The sequence below is a fragment of the Colias philodice genome, chromosome 12 (genome assembly GCF_061535455.1).
Source record: "Colias philodice isolate Cphi_HAF_F1 chromosome 12, ilColPhil1 Martin Lab GWU primary, whole genome shotgun sequence".
NCBI classification, from domain to species: domain Eukaryota; kingdom Metazoa; phylum Arthropoda; class Insecta; order Lepidoptera; family Pieridae; genus Colias; species Colias philodice.
The window spans coordinates 5,079,867-5,102,469 of record NC_143097.1 but is presented as its reverse complement, the minus strand read 5'-3'; the positions used below and the strand labels follow the sequence as shown (position 1 = coordinate 5,102,469).

Sequence of the window (22,603 nt, the reverse complement as noted above, 5' to 3'; positions counted from 1 at the left end):
TAACAAAATAAACGGCCAATCATTTTAATATTTCTATAAATTGTGTGGTATATTTATTTTAAGGGTTTTTAGCTGTGGAGTAATAATAAGGGTGATGTGATGAAAATAAAAACTTAAAACATACAAATTATTTTATTTGAGTAATTCGATATTCAATTAACAATTGTGTATTGAAGCTGCGCACTTTTCATATCATCAGAGGTACGCTGAACAATTTCAATGTATGAATCAACAAGTTTTTGTAAGTCTTCATATACCTGAAAAGATAAAATTGATTTAATTTTTAAATCAGTAAACGAGCTTGCAAATGCAAAGATTTCATTGCCTGTTGACACGTGTTTAAGAAAAACTATCACCTATGTACTTGCGGTTCATATTAAATAAACATAATACCGCCATTTTTAAGAATTTATAACATTTGGAGTGACATTTTCATTATGCGCATTTACACTCATTTCTCTTTAGCGTCATGTAGCGATATGTGAAAGACATTTTCACGCAAGTGGGATAGTGAATTTAGTATTTAATAATTTTTAGTATTTTCACCGCTTGCTGCTTGCGTAATGGATAAGTTGTTTTACACTTTGATACATACAATAATTGTTATTTTAACTGATATTCAAGCTAAACAAAATCAATAAACTAAGCTGCTACGAGTGTGTCACCTCTCTGGAGGGCTGGTGGTGCTGGTGTCGGCGCAGCTCGGCCAGCAGCAGGTCGGCGAGCGCGAGCGGCGCGGCGGCGGGCGGCGCGGCGGGCCGCAGCGCCACCAGTGCGGAGCGCAGCGCGCCGCAGCACGCCGAGCCCGCCTCCACCACGCGCCCGCCGCGCAGCAGCGTGCGCACGCAGCCCGCCCCGTCCAGCTCCTGCAACGTGATACCACAGAATACATAATGTAGTAGCTAAACGCTACAGAACGGACACTCTCCGCCTCCCGGAAAAATTAAACACTTACCTCACCCCGCACGATCAGTCTAAAAATGGTCCATATTTTTCTACAGTGACGATACGCAACGAAGATTGACAACATTAATCAAATTGAGTTAAAGTAATTTTATTATTTTGGATTTGTGATTATCGTTTTTCGTAGAAAATGGTTAGATATTGTGCTGTTTACGGATGTATTTCATCAAAAAAACGCGATTTTTTTTACGCGTCACAAATGTGCCAACCATAAAGCGTTAACACACACATTTGCAGTCTCTACAGTGTGACTGTCAAAACGATAATTTTGTATGGAGTGTCGGAGTGTGGTAGGGGATCAGATCGTGCCGTGTGTGAAAATTGTCCTGAAAGATTTATTTATACTTGACACACTGTTACATTATTTAACCTAACTGCTCGCCGATGATAAATATTTCGATGATACCTATAAACAAAATCTTACTATCAAAACTTGATATAAGTAGTTTCACTGTGCATGATGTGCTCAATAAATTAGGGATTACCTACACTGCAAATTTTTCTTGTCAATAGTTTTAAGCGTTTGTCAATTCCAGTTTGTAAACCGAGAAATATTTATTTGGTTAAGATTTTTTCTAAAGCTGTGTACGGACAGCGTGCATGTTGATAGGTAGGGGGTCGCGCACGCCCTGGTTCACAGTATTTGGGACGTTAAAATGAATAGACACGATGAACACGAGAGGTTCAATAATGAAGATGTCGATGCCATGGCGGATGATTACTAACTCGCGGCGCTCCATACAGGAGCTGTACGCATATCCTATGTACGCGTGGACAGCCGCGTACCCCGACTACGCGTACCACAGGAACGCGCTCTCCATACGCAGCTTTCTTCAGCTCATAATCATTACAAAAAGACAAACAGACAGATATTTTAATTTTTGAAGTGAAACTTCTTTATCGGGGTTGGAAAAAAAATTTGTGTAACATTTTTCCGTTACGCGCCATCTTGTTTTTATCCCTACCACGCGTGATTGACGTATTTCTGTACACGCACACATTTTTTTTCTCATTTCTCTCTCTATCTCAATACTCTTCATCTAGAACAGCTTTGAGAACTTATAATAGCTTAGCTCAAAATGGGAATCAATTTATTCCAACGTGTATGAATTAAGAACCTAAAACATATAAATAATCAAATGCAATTTTATATTACCATAAATCGTTGTAGGAACCAGCGCGGTAAAAATTGACCCGTACTAATTATCCTCTTTGTAACTGCTAAAAGTGTTTCTCGATCTGCGTCTTTTAAGTATGGGTACAAATGATCGAAATCGATATTTTCAGATCCTGAAAAAAAGAGATGTATCCGTAAAAGAAAAAGATAAACAGTTAACAGATACATATTATCATATTACAGATAAGTACTATTTATTTTTCTTACTTTGTAAAGCTTTCTGAACTGGATCTAGAGATTCTGGATCTTCTTTACGTAGTTCAGCAGCTAAATCATCTGGACCAATAACCTGCAAAATAAAAGTTGATCGGGATATTTAGGACGAGTTAAATTGAATTTCACAGTAGTTGTTTTAGTTATTTATTGCACCGCATAAAGAAAAAAGAAATGTTATCAAGTAGAGCATTGCATTGCAGAGCGTTTTACGGATGCAAATAATTATGATTATTCATTATATACACAATATTTATTATGCTAATACAGATACAATTCGCGATGTTCCTGAACATGATTATTTATTAGAAATTAGTTAAGAATTAACAAGTGGAACAAGAGGAATTAATTACATAATATTACAACGAAAACGCAGACACCCAATCAATACAGGTATACTTGAATATTTATCATTGACTAGCCGCTCCGCGCGGTTTCACCCCCGTGGCTTCGCTCCTGTTGGTCGTAGCGTGATGATATAGTATAGCCTATAACCTTCCTCGATAAATGAGCTTTCTAACACCGAAAGAATTTTTTAAATCGGACCAGTAGTTCCCTAGATTAGCGCGTTCAAACAAACTCTTCAGCTTTATAATATTAGTATAGAGACACAAATATACCTGTGTGGCAGCTAGGTTGGGCGCGGTGGGTCGTGCAAGGAAGGCGTGCTCCGGCCTCGCGAGGCGCAGGCACGTGAGCGCCGCGGCGAGGTAGCGGCGCCGCAGCGGGGACCCGCCGCGCTCTGCGCCGCACCGCGCCGCGCGCTCGTACATTACCGCGGCCGCTGGGGGTACAACATTTATATTGAGTTCTGTACTACACATGTGATTCTGAGATCACATTTTATGTACTAGAGGTCCGCCCCGGCTTCGCCCGTGGTACATATTTCGCAATAAAAGGTAGCCTCCTTTCTCGGGTATCAAAATATCTCCATACCAAATTTCATGCAAATTGGTTCAGTAGTTTAGGCGTGATTGAGTAACAGACAGACAGAGTTACTTTCGCATTTATAATAAGTATTAATATGGATTACAAAACTCCTTCCAAAAGAATCCGCGTAAATCGTATATAATTATAAGCAGTAATTAAAGTGACCAGTTGTCCCATGTCATAGCATTATTAGCAGCATTAAGCGCGACCTATAAACAGTCCACTATTGAAGTAATACGTAAACCGTACAACCATTAACGCCAACATAATGTGGAAGTAATAAACAAATAATATGATGATGATCTATTGCGTAATTATGTAAGTGCTTTTATAATATTGTGTGAACGTGAAGGAAGGTATTGATAACAACATATAACAATTAATCCAAATTTTCATCTACTTTGGCCTTAAAGATTATTTAATGATTAATTAGTTACTTTTGTTACAGTGGAGATCTATGCTAAGCATAAAATTGCTGGAAAAAAATTACACACAAACTGCGACATCGATTTACAGCCAATACAAAAATAAAGATAATATTATACACTGTATTTAATTTGTATCTTCTCATTTAAACTCCCCTACCTTTGCGATAGTGATGGCGGGACACGTTCAGCGCATACAAGAAGTCATAGTAAGGATTGTCAGCGTGTGCATCGTGCAGTTTGGCGCGCGCGGCCGCCGCTTTCTCCGCTTCCTCGCTCAGCGCACTGCACCGTACTAGCGCGCCCAGTTCTTTGCGCTCCGCTGTTAAACGTAACCTTACTATATTTTTCCTTTCTTAAATTAAAAACACAAATGTATTTATTTGTTTGTCATCTTCGGTCACAATAGAGCGATTGAATGATTTTTGAAAATTACACTGGCATATTAAAGAAATAATAAAATCTTTATAATAATATAACACTGGCATATTATTTTCTTATGCTGTTTTTTACTCGGTTTGCAAAATGTTCTTAATAAATACAATATACATGCTTACAAGCCAACAATATAGCATACAACATACCAAGTGTAGTGAGCAGCGTGGCGGCGGCGGCTTGTCGCGCGTGCGGCGCCGGGTTAGCGGCCGCCGCACTCAGCGCGCGCTCCGTGCGCCCGCCCGATAGGTGCCATTTGAATACTACCCATTGGAACATCGCCTGTACAATACAAAACGACATATTACAATATTTATACAATTTATTATAATTTATTTAGCAATTAAAAATATTATTTGAAAATGACAACTTACCAAATTGGGATCATCTTTGTCAGCGATCGAAATTGCTGTTTCTGCTAAACGCACGACACATGCGCCGGCGTCGTGAATTTCGAACAATTTAATTACCTGAAAGCAAAACATTGAAATTATAATAAACCTACTTTTTCTTATACAAATACGGAATAATAATTTGTATGTTCCAAACCCATTTTGTCAATATTACTCACTTTCATATAATAAAGCACGAGCGCGTGGTGATGCGCTAATCGGTCACGCGGTTCCGCCACGAGCTGCCGCAGGAACGGTTCTGAGCTCACGCCCTTTGCGGCGCGACAGAATGCTGTGTATGCGCCCTCTGCGTCCTCTAACTCTAATAGCGATAACCCAAGGATGAATTGACCTGTAAAAAATTCAAATAAAATTTGCTCAATTTATACAAGTCCTTTTTATGCCCTATTTAATGATTAAGGTTGTACAGATAAATATAAAACACTAAGGGTCTATATATTTTAGTGATTTTTTTTTCATTTAATTGACTCTAGTATATTATTTCAAAATTGATTAATTAAAACTCACTCAATTAATGGTATGCAAAATATAAGGAAAACAGAACTAGCTGGAAGAAAAAAAATGAAAATATAATATCCATAAGTGTAATAACTTACGTGAGCATGAGTTCCACTCGCACCATGGTTCCAACATATCGACGTAGTTCTGCACGAGTCGCGGTTGGTTGATAGAAGCCAACCACCAACCGAATTCAAATCCACCACTCACAGCCCAACTGATTTTTATGTTAAGTATTATTGTTCTGTTGTCTAAAATATATCTACTAAAAATATAAATATTGCGATCTTACCCGCTTTTACTGTTTACTAATAGACTACAGGCCCGTGTTGAAAAAATTATGGGTCATTTGACCCACCACCTGACCTATCTAGAATGATATAAGAGCATAAAATAATAAGATTCAGCACTATGACGTCACTTGTAAGCTGTCCACCTGAGTGTAGATGAGAATTCGAAGGTTCAGGTAGGGATTTTCTCCCCTTGTCTCCATGATTTTTGTACGGCGTTGCGGAATAATTGATTAAAAGTAGTATAGAAGTAGTATGACACAGATGCCGAACAAAATCAAATGACCAAATTTACCCCGGCAACTGTCGAAAAATAAAAATAAATTCCGACTTTGTGGACCACAATTTTTGTACGGCATCTGTGTCATACTATTTCTATACTGCTTTTAAGCCATTGTTCCGCAATGCCGTACAAAAATCATGGAGATAAGGGGAGAAAATCTCTACCTGAACTTTCGAATTCTCACCTGCACTCAGGTGGACAGCTTACGAGTGACGTCATAGTGCTGAATCTTATTATTTTATGCTCTTATATCATTCTAGATAGGTCAGGTGGTGGGTCAAATGACCCATAATTTTTTCAACATGGGCCTGTAGTCTATAATATTAATATTTATATTTTTTTGTAATATTAATATTTTTTTTGTTGAGTGTAAATTCTTTAGGCTCGTTGAGAGTAACATTTTAAGGTCACATAATGGCAATACTGTTGGTCTAAGATCCGAACATAAGGCGAAATTCAACGGCGTGATAATAGAATGAGACCAATTTTATAATTAATTTAGTCTATTAAAAAATATATTAAAAATGGGTTGACTGGGAAAATCCTGGACAGACTTCCTGGACAGATTCGGATCTTAGACCATGTCACATCATGAGGTAAGGCAACGATTTAGCTATCTTTGAATCTTGTAAAAGAAGATTCACGTCCGACACATGTGCTCGGTACACAAACTCTTTTTTGTTTGTGCAAGTTAACACAACAAACTCTTAACATCGTTACATCTTACATAACACGACGCGTCAGCTCAATCACATTTGAAACCGTCAAACCGCACGTAGAACTTTTATTTTATTTTTTTATTTTATAAGAACACAACAGTCATAGATACATGATTTAATATAACAAAGTTCTAAAATTAACTATGACCACACAACGAATGTTTCACTTCAATTACGAACTAGTCACGTATAAAGGATACAGCTGATGCGCGAGGTGGTACGCGAGCAGCGGCAGCGCGCGGTGCCAGGCGGTGTGCGCGCGCGCGGTGGCGAGGTGCGCGCGAGCCCGCGCCCCGCCCGCGCCCGCCACGTACGCCGCCACCGCGCCCGCGCCCTCCGCGCCCGCCTCCACCGCCGACCCGCCCAGCGCGCTCAGCGCCAGCCGGAACGTCTCCGATGAGCCCGATGAACTGTGTTTATTTATCTAATTAGTTATGTATTTTTTGTGAGTTACGCTACAGATAATAAATACGTTTATTTAAACAACATGGATGATAAACAAATGGCAAGCTTAATAAACACAATACTGTACGTTAAAAAATGTGTGCGTGTACTAGTGTACACACGTAAGAAGTGAAACTTCTTTATTAGTCCATTGAATGAGGCCCTCCAAGGGGGGTCTAGAGTGCGTGAGTTAGTAACGTAAGATGTTTCTTCGGAAACATGTCAAGAGTCCCTAGGTAATAAACATACTAAAACCCCGGGACACTAGGAGGAGCCCCGGAGTGGGGGGAGGGGGGAAATGGGTCCATTTTTTCATTTTTCGCTTAAATCTCAAAAACGGTACATGTTAGAGAAAAACTTTCAAGGAAAAATTGAAAGGCCATAAAATTATCTACAAGTTGTACCTGAATCATTTTTTCCTATATCCTACCGTTTCTGAGTTATACGCAGTAAAACATGATTTTGGCTCAAACAATTTCAATATCAATCGATCAAAAAATATTTCTTTCTTCCAAAAAACTCAAATGTGCAACTTGTGACCAGCACTGATAGATTGCTCTTAATTAGTTCTATAATTGGTAAAATAAACACATTCCTCCATGGAAGCCTTTAGGAGGAATCGATTGTCAAAATATTATATTAGGGCAGTTTGAGTTACTGAACTTGATCTTTTTTATTTTTTTCTTCCAAAAAACTCAAAAGTGCAACTTGTGACCGGTACAGATAGATTGCTCATAATTAGGTCTATCATTGCTAAAAATACCAGATTCCACCACGGAGGCGTTTACGGGGAATTGAATTTTATCAGGGTAGTTACGATACATGAACTTTTTATTTTTTTTCTTCCAAAAAGCTCAAAAGTGCAACTTGTGACCGGTACAGATAGATTGCTCATAATTAGGTCTTTCATTGATAAATAAACCAGATTCCACCATGGAGGCGTTTAGGAGGTATTGAATTTTATTAGGGTTGTTACGATACTTGAACTTTTTAACTAACTACACTAATAAAATTCAATTCCCCGTAAACGCCTCCATGGTGGAATCTGGTTTTATCAATGATAGACCTAATTATGAGCAATCTATCGGTACCGGTCACAAGTTGCACTTTTGAGTTTTTTGGAAGAAAAAAAATAAAAAGTTCAAGTATCGTAACTACCCTAATAAAATTCGGTTCCCCGTAAACGCCTCCGTGGTGGAATCTAGTATTTTTATCAATGATAGACCTAATTATGAGCAATCTATCTGTAACGGTCACAAATTGCACTTTTGAGTTTTTTGGAAGAAAAAAATAAAAAGATCAAGTTCAGTAACTCAAACTGCCCTAATATAATATTTTGACAATCGATTCCTCCTAAAGGCTTCCATGGAGGAATGTGTTTATTTTACCAATTATAGACGTAATTAAGAGCAATCTATCAGTACCGGTAACAAGTTGCACTTTTGAGTTTTTTGGAAGAAAAAAATAAAAAGATCAAGTTCAGTAACTCAAACTACCCTAATATAATATTTTAACAATCGATTCCTCCTAATGGCTTCCATGGAGGAATGTGTTTATTTTACCAATTATAGACCTAATTAAGAGTAATCTATCAGTACCGGTCACAAGTTGCACTTTTGAGTTTTTTGGAAGAAAAAAATAAAAAGATCAAGTTCAGTAACTACCCTAATCAAAATTCAATTCCCCGTAAACGCCTCCGTCGTGGAATCTGGTATTTTTATCAATGATAGACCTAATTATGAGCTATCTATCTGTACCGGTCACAAGTTGCACTTTTGAGTTTTTTGGAAGAAAAAAATAAAAAGATCAAGTTCAGTAACTCAAACTACCCTAATATAATATTTTGACAATCGATTCCTCCTAAAGGCTTCCATGGAGGAATGTGTTTATTTTACCAATTATAGACCTAATTAAGAGCAATCTATCAGTACTGGTCACAAGTTGCACATTTGAGTTTTTTGGAAGAAAGAAATATTTTTTGATCGATTGATGTGTAGTATGGGGAAATTGTTTGAGCGAAAATCATTTTTAACTGCGTATAACTCAGAAACGGTAGGATATAGGAAAAAATGATTCAGGTACAACTTGTAGATAATTTTATGGCCTTTCAACTTTTCCTTGAAAGTTTTTCTCTAAAATGTACCGTTTTTGAGATTTAAGCGAAAAATGAAAAAATGGACCCATTTCCCCCCTCCCCCCACTCCGGGGCTCCTCCTAGTGTCCCGGGGTTTTAGTATGTTTATTACCTAGGGACTCTTGACATGTTTCCGAAAAAACATCTTACGTTACTAACTCACGCACTCTAGAACTTTTTATTTAATGGACTATATGACCTTATTTTTCAAAAAATAATTTACAACTTATAAATAATTTGCAACTTTACAGAAATACGTCGAATCACGCGTGGTAGGGATAAGAAAAAGATGGCGCGTAACGGAATAATGTCACGCGTAACGAAAAAATGTTACACTAAATTTTTTCCAATCCTGATAAAGAAGTTTCACTTCAAAAACAAAATAAACTTAACTACTAATTTTTTTTAACATCACACAGTATGTAAAATTGCATACAAATTATCAAACAAGCAGCACAACCGCAAGGGAACAGTGAATGGGTACCTACTACGGGAAGCGCAGTCCATCTTAGGCGATTTATTAGCTTACCATCAGGCGAGATAGTAGTCAACCGCTTCCCTACTTGTACTTTGTACAAAAAAAATGTTGTGTGGTTTTATGAAACCACGGTAAAAGTGAAACTTTCCGAACACTGCTTTATACGGTATACCTACTCGGCAGCCGATCGTCACGCGACATGCGCTACACAGACCAAAAAGTTTGAGACGATGTAATAAAAGTTTCACTTTAAAAATATAAAAAAAAGATTGGTTGTCTGTAAACTCGCTTGACTGACGATATTTGAACGTGACAGCGTTCGATTGTGCTTCTTTGTCGCTCGTTCCGCACTCTCGCTCGCACTTCAAGCCTTACATGAACGCCTTAGAGCGAGGTAACGCCGCATGAGTCATGTTTTTTCGTGCGTGCAGCCGGCTCTATCGAATTATAAGACGTTGTCACGTTAAAAAGCATACTTGTGTTGCAGCACGGCGGCCCTCAGCCACAGCAGCGCGCGGTACGCCTGCCAGTGCACGGCGCAGTGCCCCGCGCCGGGCACGCCGCCCGCGCCGCGCACCGCGCCTAGCGCCGCCAGCGCGCCGCGCACCACGCGACACCTGACAACATTCACTTCACATTTTTATACGGAACTAGAGGTCCGCCCCGGCTTCGCCCGTGGTACATATTTCGCAATAAAAGATAGCCTATGTCCTTTCTCGGGTATCAAAATATCTCCATACCAAATTTCATGCAAATTGGTTCAGTAGTTTAGGCATGATTGAGTAACAGACAGACAGACAGAGTTACTTTCGCATTTATAATATTAGTATGGATTAAATTAATTATTGAACACGTTTATTATATGTAGTAACAATACGATTCACGAAAGATGACCACAAATGGCGGCCGTCTACGCACGTACACTCATGAAGAAAAGACTTAAGACAAAGTAATAGTATTTTAATGTTGTTAAATAGTTTGTGTAATGTTGTAATCGTATAGGAGCTACCAACGTTGACAAGAGAGCATTTTAGTATAGTTGGTTCTTTGATATACTGTTCCTCTTGCTATTTCGGTTAGAGTCCGGGCTGTCTGGCTGGTCGCAGTGGTTGCGTTTATTAGTGCGCATCTTATCTGCACAGGAAAATATCCTTAATTTAAAGTCATTTTTTAACGCGTAGTTTTTATTCTTTTGCCTTTAGATAGATCCATGAGACATAATTTTTTTATTGCAAGACGATTTTTTTTCGTTGTTAAATAGGTGCCAGACGCAATTTTTTATTTCAAAATCATTAAAATGTCATCGAAATAAGTGAAATTTCATCAACATGAGTCCCCGTGAAGGATATACTATGTATAATATTCATTTTACTATTTACAATTTTTTAGCAACAATCTACCTGGTGCCTCCTTTTCCCAACGAACGTCAAATAGGACGTTAATGTAAACTTGATAAAAACCAAATATCATCAAATTCATATTAATACCCAAAAGTGTAATAAATATGAAACCATCTATTAAAAATATTAGTTTACTAATTATTCAATATAAGTATTAAAAAAGGATAATATAATATAAGTAATAAAGTTATTACTTACCTTTTAAGCGGAATCATGTTGATGTAATTTCACTTATTTCGATGACATTTTAATGATTTTGAAATAAAAAAAATGCGTATGGCACCTATTTAACAACGAAAAAAACGTCTTGCAATAACAAATTTATGTCTGATGGATCTATCTAAAGGCAAAAGATTAAAAATTACGCGTTAATAAATGACTTTAAATTACGGATATTTTCCTGTGCGCACTAATAAACGCAACCACTACCGCCAGCCAGACAGCGCGGACTCTAACCGAAATAGCAAGAGAAACAGTATATCAAAAACCCAACTATACTAAAATGACTTTTTTTAAAACGTTAAGGGCTTGGTCTAGTAGTGCAAACAAATGCATCCTGTCATCCTATATGTAAATAATACAAATGTACTAAGGGAAAGTTTCTCCACTTAATTTTTAAAAATTAAATCATTCGTATGCATAATTTAATATTCGTAATAAGTACCAAAAATGATAATTTGAAACAATTTTCATGAAAATTACACCGGGTGATTTTTTTTTATCAGTACACAAAATTTGCGAATACTTTCTATTGATATCTTCAACTTCATGTTTATATAACTGATCAACTTTTACAAAGAAATTTGGACGAAATATAAAAAAAATAAGCTTTCCATACAAAATGCAAAACTCTATACATTTTTTTCGACCTAAGTTTCTTAGTGAAAGTTGTTCAGTTTAACTAATAAAACGGATAAACAAATTTTGTATATAATAAAAAAAATGTAATGTTTGTGTTAAAAAATTATAAAATAGAAAAATACGCAAATGAAAACAAAAGATATTTTATATGTCGGTCTTCGCGTCTTCTACAGATTTATTATATTATGTATAATATATAGATTTATATTGATAAACCTAATAAATCTTTTGCTAGCATTCTGATGCTTTATCGGTTGCACTGGATTTATCTCTTTTTTTTTCAATCGCTTGAATGATATAGGATGGGTCCTTGATGGGCATCGAATGCTGATCGAATCAATCAATTCTGACAGTAGGCAATTTATGTAAAATCTTGATAATGGTCCATCATTTTATTTTGCCTAAACGTTACATAATTTTTTATATATTCTATTTTTAACGAATGATTCACTCCAGTCCAAACAGCAAATAAGCAGAAGTCTGCTTATTTGTATTTCAAAAGTGTTATTTTTTGCATTGTATTTCAAATATTATTTTTTTTTTAATTTTTAACCGCATCTTCCGCATTCATGTCTTTTGCCGGAATTAGACATTTAACTTCTACTAGTCCCATTTTCCCTTTTTGATATGGGAGTGTATAAAGTAAATTTTTTAGATATTTCTCGTTATACTTTTAAAAAGTTATTATTGTCATTTTGCTCATTAGGTAAAGTAATTTCGATATCAGTTTTAAGTTTTTTGATACCTGCAATAATAACGTCATAATCGCCTGCACATACTTATCGATTACACCCTGTATACAATCCACCATCCACATTCATAATGTTTTCCTGTCCTCCTCTCCTTTACGCTGTTCACCGATACATTTTAAATGAGTAAATCTGCTACCACTGAAGGATGTTTCATTGTGATCAGCAAATTTTCACCACTGTTGTCGATTATTTGTTTTTCATTTTTAATCAGCAATTGGGAATCATCAGTTTTGTTTTTTGCAGATTGGTGATGTACCCTAACAATACGTCGAAAAGGGAAAGCATCAACGAATTATCGTTTTCGTCCTCTTTTTTTATTCTTCGCGTCTCTGTTACTTCTGTTTGTTTAGTTCTCAACCCCACTGAATTTTGATGATGTGATGATAATCCATTCGTTTTAATATTGGTACTTAGAGTTGGTAGACTAAACTAGAAATAGTGGACTAAATTTGTCAGCGCGTCTGTAAGATCAGAATATAAAACCAACATCCTGTATCTAAGTTACAAAATTAATAATCAAACAACATGCCGCTACGTTGAAAATGACTAGAAGAAAAAATTAAAACACCTCGGATCAATTTTGGAGTAAACAAATCATTTTCCCCGTATGGGGATTTCCCCGGATGAACTTGGGAAGTTCAAGTTCTCAATACAAGTTTATATTATATTTCGTATTTCTCAAACGAAAAATAAACATTTTTGGAACTTCAAAAAAATTATATTATAAGAAAATTTATGAGCTTACTTTAGTTTTAAAGAAATATACATCCCTTTACTGACACCCCGTAAAATAAAGAAATTGTTGCCAATCACCTTTGCAATCTATTTGGTTTCATTAACTTTATGTTCGAAGATAATTTTTTTTTTCTAGTAGTTACACGCGTATTTTTTTCGTTTATTTTCCATATCGAAATCAAATGTTTAAAAATACGAATATTTGCACAAAACTAAGATAAAAATAATCAATTAACAAAAATATTAAATTTAATGAAGTAGAGCAACTTTCACTTCGGTATGAAGGAAAATCGAGCGTAGAGCACACGTCAGAACGCTCCGGCCCAAGGAGCGCGACTAAAGAAATTCGCTAGGATTTTTCCTTATTATTTTAAATATTTTTTTAATATTTAAAGAATTATCAAAATTAAAAAAAAAATTTTTTTAAAGGATTAATACTCATTGGTCTTCAACCAACTCGAATAAATTAATGGAAAAAATAACTTTTAGCAGTATTTATCAATCGATTTTGTAAGGCAAAAAATAGGAAATTTAATGAATTTATAACGCTCTAATTAAGAAAATCATAAGTTTTTCGGCAATTGTATTCAGCAGTTTTTAATAACGACTATATAAGGATAATAATGCGCTGATCAGATTGTGTAAATTGTAATCGGTTGCAACGTAGTGAGTGCACAAACTTAGCTCGAAATGATTTTGGGGGAAAGAGACTTATCTTGAAGGCTTGATTAAGGTAACATAAAGTAACTTTATAAATGTGAAAAAATTCACGCGCATTGCGTATATAACACTAATTGATAAACAAGAAAAAAAAATTCAGTTTATCATTTCATTAGCCGGGAAAAAATTGTCAAATAACTTGTTAAAAACGCAATTTTGCTAGACTGCAGCCTTAATAGCTCCCGTACCATAAACGTTGGTTATGCAAAATCAAAAAGTCTTTTCTTCATGAGTGTACGTGCGCAGACGACAGCCACACAGTTGACAGATATATACTACGTACATACAGTTAGGAAACTAAGCCCCTGCGATGAAATTATGACGTATAGCTATAGGGCTGTTACCTTTTTGATATTTAACCGACTTCAAAAATAAAGGAGGAGGTTATCAATATAAAGGGCTGTTTGCTTTTTTTTCACAGTTGATTTTGTGGTAATTTTGTGATTAAAACCCGTTAAAATACAAAAATGGTGTAGCCTAAATATGAATTTACAAGAAGAAAGAATCCGAATTAATACACCTTGTAAAAGTAAATACGTTTTTATCAGTGCTATATTTCGAAATCTTGTTTTGTTATGGACGCCGAAGGCAATTTAAAGAACCTAAATTATTTATAATGCTTGATATTTGTATTATACATATATATTCAATAATTATTTTAAACCAGAATTTACAATACTTGTATGTAGGTACCAACTAAATTATTTTTAAAACGTAAAATTAAATTAAATTAAAAAATACAAAATATGCAAAAATAAATTAAAATTATTATTATACGAGCATAGAACCTCCACCTTTTTGTTTTAGGATGAAAAAGAAAATAGTTTGACAGGCTTAGTGCTTGACAAAGTGGTGACGTCACGTATCGATAAAAAAGTATAATTTAACCTTATATCAAATCATAAAAAGTGGATGCCACTAACATCATCATAAAAATAATTTTTAATCAAGAAATTCCCTAATATTTACGTCGTATCTTGTTCAGTATATCGCAGTTCCTGTCTCGATATCTTGAACGTAATGTGTACTAGGATCATGTACTTACCTCATTTCAGCCATTTGTCGTATTGCTTCAGTCACAATAGATACCCCAAGATCACTTGCAAATAAATTGTCGTACTCGCTTGTATCTTCATCATCACCTAAAACGGTTGAAGAAAAAAAAATGTACCTATGTTTTAACTTTGTCGTGTGTGTAATTGCACGCCTCATAAGCGAAGCGTTGAGGTGGGTACTACTGTCACTTCGCGCAAAACATCTGATTTTTCAAACTTAAAATGTCTTTATGTATCATACATTGCACTTGTAAGATAATACATACACACACATATTAAGAAAAAACACTAATTTTAACGTTCATGATATTTTTGATGTCATTTTTGTTATTTAAACTAGTTAAAAAACAGTTTAAAAAAGTTCTGTCTTGGACGTCCGTGTGTCTGTATGTGCGGATCCTTTTTCTTGTTAACACGATAGCGACCGAAATACTTTACTAATCAAGTCTTTTTTTTTTCTCTTACGCTTGAGTATGCTCAGGAATAGAACCCTTTCATTTTTCAGGGTCTGATTCGATGTGGTTTAATTGTTATTAAATAAACAAAAATAATAATTAATAAATATTTATTAAAAAAAATTATGAGGCGTGCACTTTTGGATTTTCCAAATTATTTTTACTTTCAAACGTGCAACAATAACCTACTTTTCGAAGTATCAATGTCCGGTACATCTAATCTTAGAGCATCATTCAATTCCAAGACGGCATTTTGTAAATCTTTAATAGGCTCCAAAATTGAAGTCAGCTCATCAACTTGCTGTGGTGTTAAGCTCTGAAAATATATCCATTTATTAGAAACATGCAATAATAAACCATTTTATTTGTTCAATAAAGGTGGATCGTAAAAAATCAGTATGAAGTATAAAGTTACGTTAATATGTACGCAGTGCATCTTTTACGTTTTGCATGTGCGAGTCGATTTTGTTTTGTTTTTTATAAACAATAGAGAAGCGCTCGACGCCGATCTTGTGTGCCAATATAATATATTTCGCGATGTGTGTGTGTGTGCGTGCGCGCGTAAATGTGTGTTTGAGCATCGATGCATTGATAGTGTGTGTGTGTGCGGATACACATACCGGCGCGGGGTCGGTGGGCGCGGCGGCGAGCAGCAGGTGCAGCAGGCGCGGCAGCAGGCGGTGCTGCGGCGCGGCGCACGCGAACAGGCGCCGCTCGAGCTCGGCCGCGCCCGCCGCGCCGCCGGCCCGCTCCCACCGCGCGCCCGCCGCCACCACGCGCATCGCGTCCGCTGACAGCTCGCACTCGCCTACCTCTACATTATAACACCAATATAATTCAACAAATAATTATGAATGAGAAAGAAATAAGGATTTATTGTCATAGACACGAAAAACGACATATAAATCAGTAAAAACAAATCTTAAATAACTAAAATAAGAAATTAATTTATGGAATCTACATACAAAAATCATCAGCTGATAAAAGGAGGATATTAGGAATTACATATAATAAATTTAATAGTGTCACAAAAAAAAGACACCATTCCAACATAAACAGACTACATGTTCAACATCCTGTACAACTTCTAATACTACAATTTTATTCCCATTTCAATCGTTTAATTTTTAACGTGATAACGTTTTTAAAATCGTTTTAGTCGGGTGACATGTTCAGAAACTTGTGTCACACCAAAACCTCACGAGCGCGATCGCAGGTATAACGAGAGAGAGACGGACCGATCTCCCGTCTCATCTCGAGCGCTGCCACTACATTATGTTATCACGTAAACATCTCGATCGTAAACCTACTTTACAAACAACCAATTTTTTTTTATTACTTTTCTATCTACATAACTATGTATTTACATATATGCCCAAGTAACCTACCATCGGGTATGGATATATCTGGAGAGAGCATCATCCGTTCGAGCGGCTCGAGCTCTCGCACCAGCGACACTCCCGAACGGCGCACTACCGCACACCACCAGCCATTCTCACTTTCGCTATTCTAATAAAACACATTTAAACCTTAGCCTAAGCATTGTTAACAGTTTGTAAGATAATAAAATTCAAAGGATAAACAACCTATTTAATTTAATTTTTTTGCGGTGTATCTGAAATTTATAGAAAAATTATAGTAATCTACAACCCAAGTTTTATTCTACTTAACAGAACTGCACCATACTTATTAAATTTAAAACTTTATAACATGTAATGAAATAGAGGTGTGTCTTTTTAGATTCCTAATTTTGACTTACATGTTTAGTAACCATTAAACCTAATGGCTTTTGCAATCCCTCCATATACTGCATACACCAACTGTAGAGGTCTGACCAACATCTATATAAAAACAAAAAATAGAATAAATACATTTATCATTAAAAGTGATTACAAAATTTTTGCAGGTTATCATTCATATTATTACAACTGGCATCTGGCATTGAGGCTAATACCAAAATTTATTAAATCCAAATCCTTTTATTTTCGTTATAAGATTTATATTAAAAGAACCTACAAAACAAAATCAAACAATAGTTAATTACGTACTTATGCAAGAGATGCGAGTGGTCTGGTGCCGCGGCCCTCGCGGTGAGATTGCGTAGACGCGCTTGCACTGCGTTCACACAAGCCTCACCCAAATCTGTCTCGATCACTTGCTCATTGCCACCCCATGTGCGGCGATAGATCTGGTATACAGTACGAAAAATAAATAATACTTTTTTATTGAATTAAGGTTCTTAAAAGACTTAAGAATAATTCGTTATTGTTAATTTAAGACAAATAAATTTTAAACATAGCCAAAATATCTCTACTTTTACTTTGTGTATGTTATTACTAATATACTTTAAAAATAAAACATTTAATTAGTAGAAAATAAGGCGAATGTTTTCGTTCATGCAGAAATACAAGACGCAATTTGTAAACACTCACCACAAGAGCCTTCTTAATAACACAAGAAGGGAATAGACCAGTGGCCAACAAGCGATCGCGATATTGTTGGTGTGACGATAATTGGGGTAGTGGAGACAGGGGCTCTTTGGTTGCTACTGCACGCCATGATACTTCGGGACCTATGGCGCTACCTTTGGAAATAAAATGCATGTATTTTAGGTAATATGGCAATGTATGTGAAACATTCAGCACATGAAAAAAATAAATAAATCATAAACAATTTATTATGAACTTAAAACTACCACTAACAAAGTTTTTTTTTTATGTTCCCAAGAAATCTAAGTACAATAATTGAAGGTTATACTTGGCATTGCAGAATAAAATCAAATCCATGTAACATTTTACTTACTTGTTATCACAGCATCCCCATCTGGTTGTGACCACAATGCCCAAATTACATGACTGTTGTCACCATAACCAATAGTATAATCAAGGAGGTCCAACTGAAATTATTCAAATGTAAATGATATATTAATATGACCATTTCTATCGTTAGAAGCAAGATCAATTACAATATCTAAAAAGTACCTGGGGCCCAAAAATGTGACAAATTTGTGAAAATTTAACACCTGCAGCTCCTGCATCATGCATCTTCATAACAATGAATTCAGACTCATTTGGGAATGATAAGTATGCTACTAATATTGTGCTTCCATCTAAGCCAATTGTACTTTGAAGCATATGGCCATGTGCTGCAATGGGAAATCACATAATATATAATAGAGAGAAAAATATTATTTTTTAATACAAAAATAAATAATATTACATTTAATGTGTTCACATTTGTTTTTTTCTTTTACGCATAGTAACAATCATATCTATAAGTATATATAAAAATAAAACCCATTTTCATTGGTAGAGGCATCACGCGTGAACGGGTGGACCGATTTCGATAAATTCTTATTTATTATATACCTTGAAGTATGAGGATGGTTCTTATGTAGAGAAAACGTAAATATGTACCATGGGCGAAGCCAGGGCGAACCGCTAGTTATCAATAAATATGAATCAATTTTTTGCACGCCTCATAAGCGAAGCGTTGAGGTGGGTACTACTGTCACTTCGCGCAAAACATCTGATTTTTCAAACTTAAAATGTCTTTATGTATCATACATTGCACTTGTAAGATAATACATACACACACATATTAAGAAAAAACACTATTTTTAACATTCATGATATTTTTGATGTCATTTTTGTTATTTAAACTAGTTAAAAAACAGTTTAAAAAAGTTCTGTCTTGGACGTCCGGTTGGCTGTATGTGCGGAGGATTTTCTTGTTAACACGATAGCGACCGAAATACTTTACTAATCGAGTCTTTTTTTTTTCTCTTACGCTTGAGTATGCTCAGGAATAGAACCCTTTCATTTTTCAGGGTCTGATTCGATGTGGTTTAATTGTTATTAAATAAACAAAAATAATAATTATTAAAAAAAATTATGAGGCGTGCACTTTTGGATTTTACAAACTTTTTTTTTATTTATACAATTGACTTACGTGGTGGCTTTGGTTTAGCCAATGTCTGTGATAGAGGAGCAGACACCGAAATTGGGGCTCCACCCTCATCAAAATGCCAAGCTCGCAAACATGTATCTCCGCATATTACTATTGCTAGTCCATTTGTGAGCACAACTCCATAAGTCTCTACACCATCTGTGTTAGTTTTCCCTCTATAATAAATAATAATACAGGCTTTATGAGAAATTTTTTACAACACTTTTAATAGTATTATATTTACAAACACAATTATTTTAGTAACCAAATTTGAATCTATACAAATATTATAAAGCTGAAGAGTTTATTTATTTAACGCGCTAATTTGTGGAACTACTGGTCAGATTTGAATAATTCTTTCGGTGTTAGATAGCCCATTTATCGAGGAAGGCTTAATATATCATCTCGCTAAGGGCAACGGGGGCAGGGCACTGCAGGTAAAACCGTGGCACACAGCTAGTAGTGGATTAATCCTAATAATATTTTTAGATTAATACTGCTATTAAAACAATTTAGTACCTTAAAGCACCAGTAAGTCCAGAAAGAAATCTTGGTACATTTGATTCTCTCTTCAAAACAGTGGTGACAGCTGCACCTGTTACTGGCAGCTTCACAAGTAACAAGCCTCCTTCTCCCCCATAACCAAATGCCAAAGCAAAAACTGCCTCTCCATTGTCTCTTAATATGGATGCACAGGAATGAGCTACACCCGTATCTAAAAGTAAGTCATTTTTATTAGTATTAATTATTTTGCTTTTGCATTTTTAATTAATTTGCTCAAAATATAAATAAAGATTGTACTCACTAGAAATAGAATACTGATTGAGAATATAATAATTATTTGGATTATTAACAGCACTCGTATCATAAAATATTGAAGTGGTTGTATTGCTTAGGGATCCAAAAGTAGACTGAAATAAAAGATATAACTATAATATATTTTATTTTACACAATAGCTATTTAAATAGTAAATAATTTAGTCATTATTATCACCTTTCTATCCAAGCTTTCAGGATGGGGAAATATTAATCTATGAACTGATGATACTGTGGCAGCCAAAATTACAATTTGTTGAGATGAAGTTCTTTCATAGAAAGTTATATTATTCAACGGTGGAGTTACAGGAGCAACTTTACATCTTAAATTACATGCTGACACATTAACATCCAATGAAGCTTCTGTAAATTCTATGGAATCTGATGTAGTTTGCCTAAAATAAAAATAAAAAATCATGTCTTGATCTGTCTTAATCACTGGGGAAGAAAGAAATTCATTACTTATTTGAAGTAAAATCATACCAGTAAATAAATCTATTCCGTGTACTAGCTTTATCAGAGTCCTTGTACCAATAACCACCGGCTTTATGTGGTAACTTTATATCTTGTAGGGTACTATGAGTACCACCTGTGGGCAATGAAGAGGTTACAATAATATTAACAAAAGATACACTCCCGATGAACCATAATTAAAAAAACAAACCTGTATTAAGAACAATTTCTTTCCATTTTTCGAGTAGATTATGGTTTGGAGTTATTTCTTTGAATGTTACCGGTATCGCATCTGCAAACTCCATTTTAACAGATATATAATTTTAGACCTAGATAACTTTGACGGTGAATGAATAACAAATGTGATTTTATAAGTATTAAGGAAATAAAACGTTATAATCAGACAAAAATCACCGGTTATGCATAAAATAACCGAAACCGAACAACACACATGAAAACAGTAGATTTTAAAAATGGTGAATGACAATTTAATGACAATCAAAGATGCCAAGTGACAACTGACATGACATTTTGATTATCTATAGAATAAAGACCTACATTCACTTTCCGTTTGTATTGCAACCTTATTGCAACCTACAAGCAACCTACAAAATATACGAGTCGCTACTTGCCTTAGAGTATATATACTATCTATAGAGTGCGAATAACCAAGTGGGAACAGTAGGCACAGGTGGGAACAACATGGCGTTCCTGCCGCGAGCGCTCGTAGTCGTCGTTGAGTGCTGTCGGAGTGCGTTGCTCTGGAATTTTTTAAATATTTACGATTATACATGGTAAAATGTGCAGTTCTATCATGCAAAAACGATACTAGAAAATACACAAAATTGAAATCCAGTATCACATTTCATCAGTAAGTCGATTGTTATACTTATTTTTATGAAAATAAATTTAGCATCGCGGGGGTGAAGGGGAGGTGGGAGGGGGACACGCGAAGGCTCGCTCGCGCGCCTCACAGCCGCCACGTGATCGTAGTTATGTGACCTGACCAACGCTGTACTCGATATAAAGTTTACTAGAAGAACTATATTTTAACAAATTATATATTTAACTTTAAAATTAAAACTGTTCTAAAAATGTATTATAAATAAATTTGTGGTGTGTTTTGTATGATACACTTTCTAATATTATGAATGCGAATTATAGTGTAAATGTAAAGTATGTAATGTTACGATATATTTTCTGAACCGCTAAATTGATTTTGAAGATTTTGATAGAAGAATGGATAAAATTAAATAAAAAAAATTATTAATATTATTTATTAAAGTGAAACCTTTATTACATCGTCTCAAACTTTTTGGTCTGTGTAGCGCATGTCGCGTGTATCGCGGCTGCCGAGTAGGTATACCTACTCGGCAGCCGACCGTCACGCGACATGCGCTACACAAAGCAGTGTTCGGAACCGTTCGAACAGTTTCACTTTTACCGTGGTTTCATAAAACCACACAACATTTTTAATAATTATATTATCATTTTAAATTATTAATTATTTCTTATTTTTATTTAACATTTTTATAACATTATTATTATTTTTTGATTTATTATTAAAGAAATAGCACTAAACCCGATCTTTTATTTTTATTAACTTTATTATTTAAAAAGTACTCACGTTTTTCTGATATTCCAATAAAACATATTTTTTTAAAGTACTTATAATGAATACAAGAAATATTCAAATGGAATAAACCAACTTTATTCAGTTGGTAAAAAAATTTAAAATTACATACTTTGAATAAATCATATGTTTTTCCTTTAATGACTTATTGAACATAAAATTTACTTATGATACATATTTATTTACATAACTTATCGATAGTTCAACACGCAATAATTGATACCTACCCATCCCTATTTGTCACACACACATCTATATAGTATCTATAGCTCATCTGCCTACGGGCGTATTCAGAAAGAAAGCTTGAAACTTATAAGCGCTTATAAGCGCTTATAAGTTTCAAGCTTTCTTTCTGAATACGCCCTACGATGTG

The 22,603-nt window shown here is 35.2% G+C and overlaps 1 protein-coding gene across 1 annotated transcript; it reads right to left on the bottom strand.

The window, feature by feature from the left end:
- Positions 1-113: 113 nt before the first annotated feature.
- On the bottom strand, positions 114-21,089 carry Nup160 (nuclear pore complex protein Nup160). Its single transcript, XM_089701568.1, has 27 exons — positions 20,809-21,089; positions 20,628-20,733; positions 20,323-20,539; positions 20,134-20,239; positions 19,848-20,043; positions 19,332-19,504; positions 18,362-18,525; positions 18,183-18,276; positions 17,813-17,964; positions 17,429-17,568; positions 17,140-17,221; positions 16,769-16,889; positions 16,001-16,194; positions 15,570-15,696; positions 14,916-15,012; positions 9,879-10,019; positions 6,547-6,756; positions 5,153-5,271; positions 4,715-4,887; positions 4,518-4,613; positions 4,293-4,425; positions 3,869-4,030; positions 2,974-3,137; positions 2,348-2,429; positions 2,120-2,253; positions 666-866; positions 114-257 (listed from the first exon to the last, which is right to left on the bottom strand). The coding sequence occupies exons 1-27, from the start codon at positions 20,900-20,902 to the stop codon at positions 153-155; spliced, it is 3,783 nt and encodes a 1,260-aa protein (XP_089557694.1). The 5' UTR covers positions 20,903-21,089; the 3' UTR covers positions 114-152.
- Between the last annotated feature and the right edge of the window lie 1,514 nt (positions 21,090-22,603).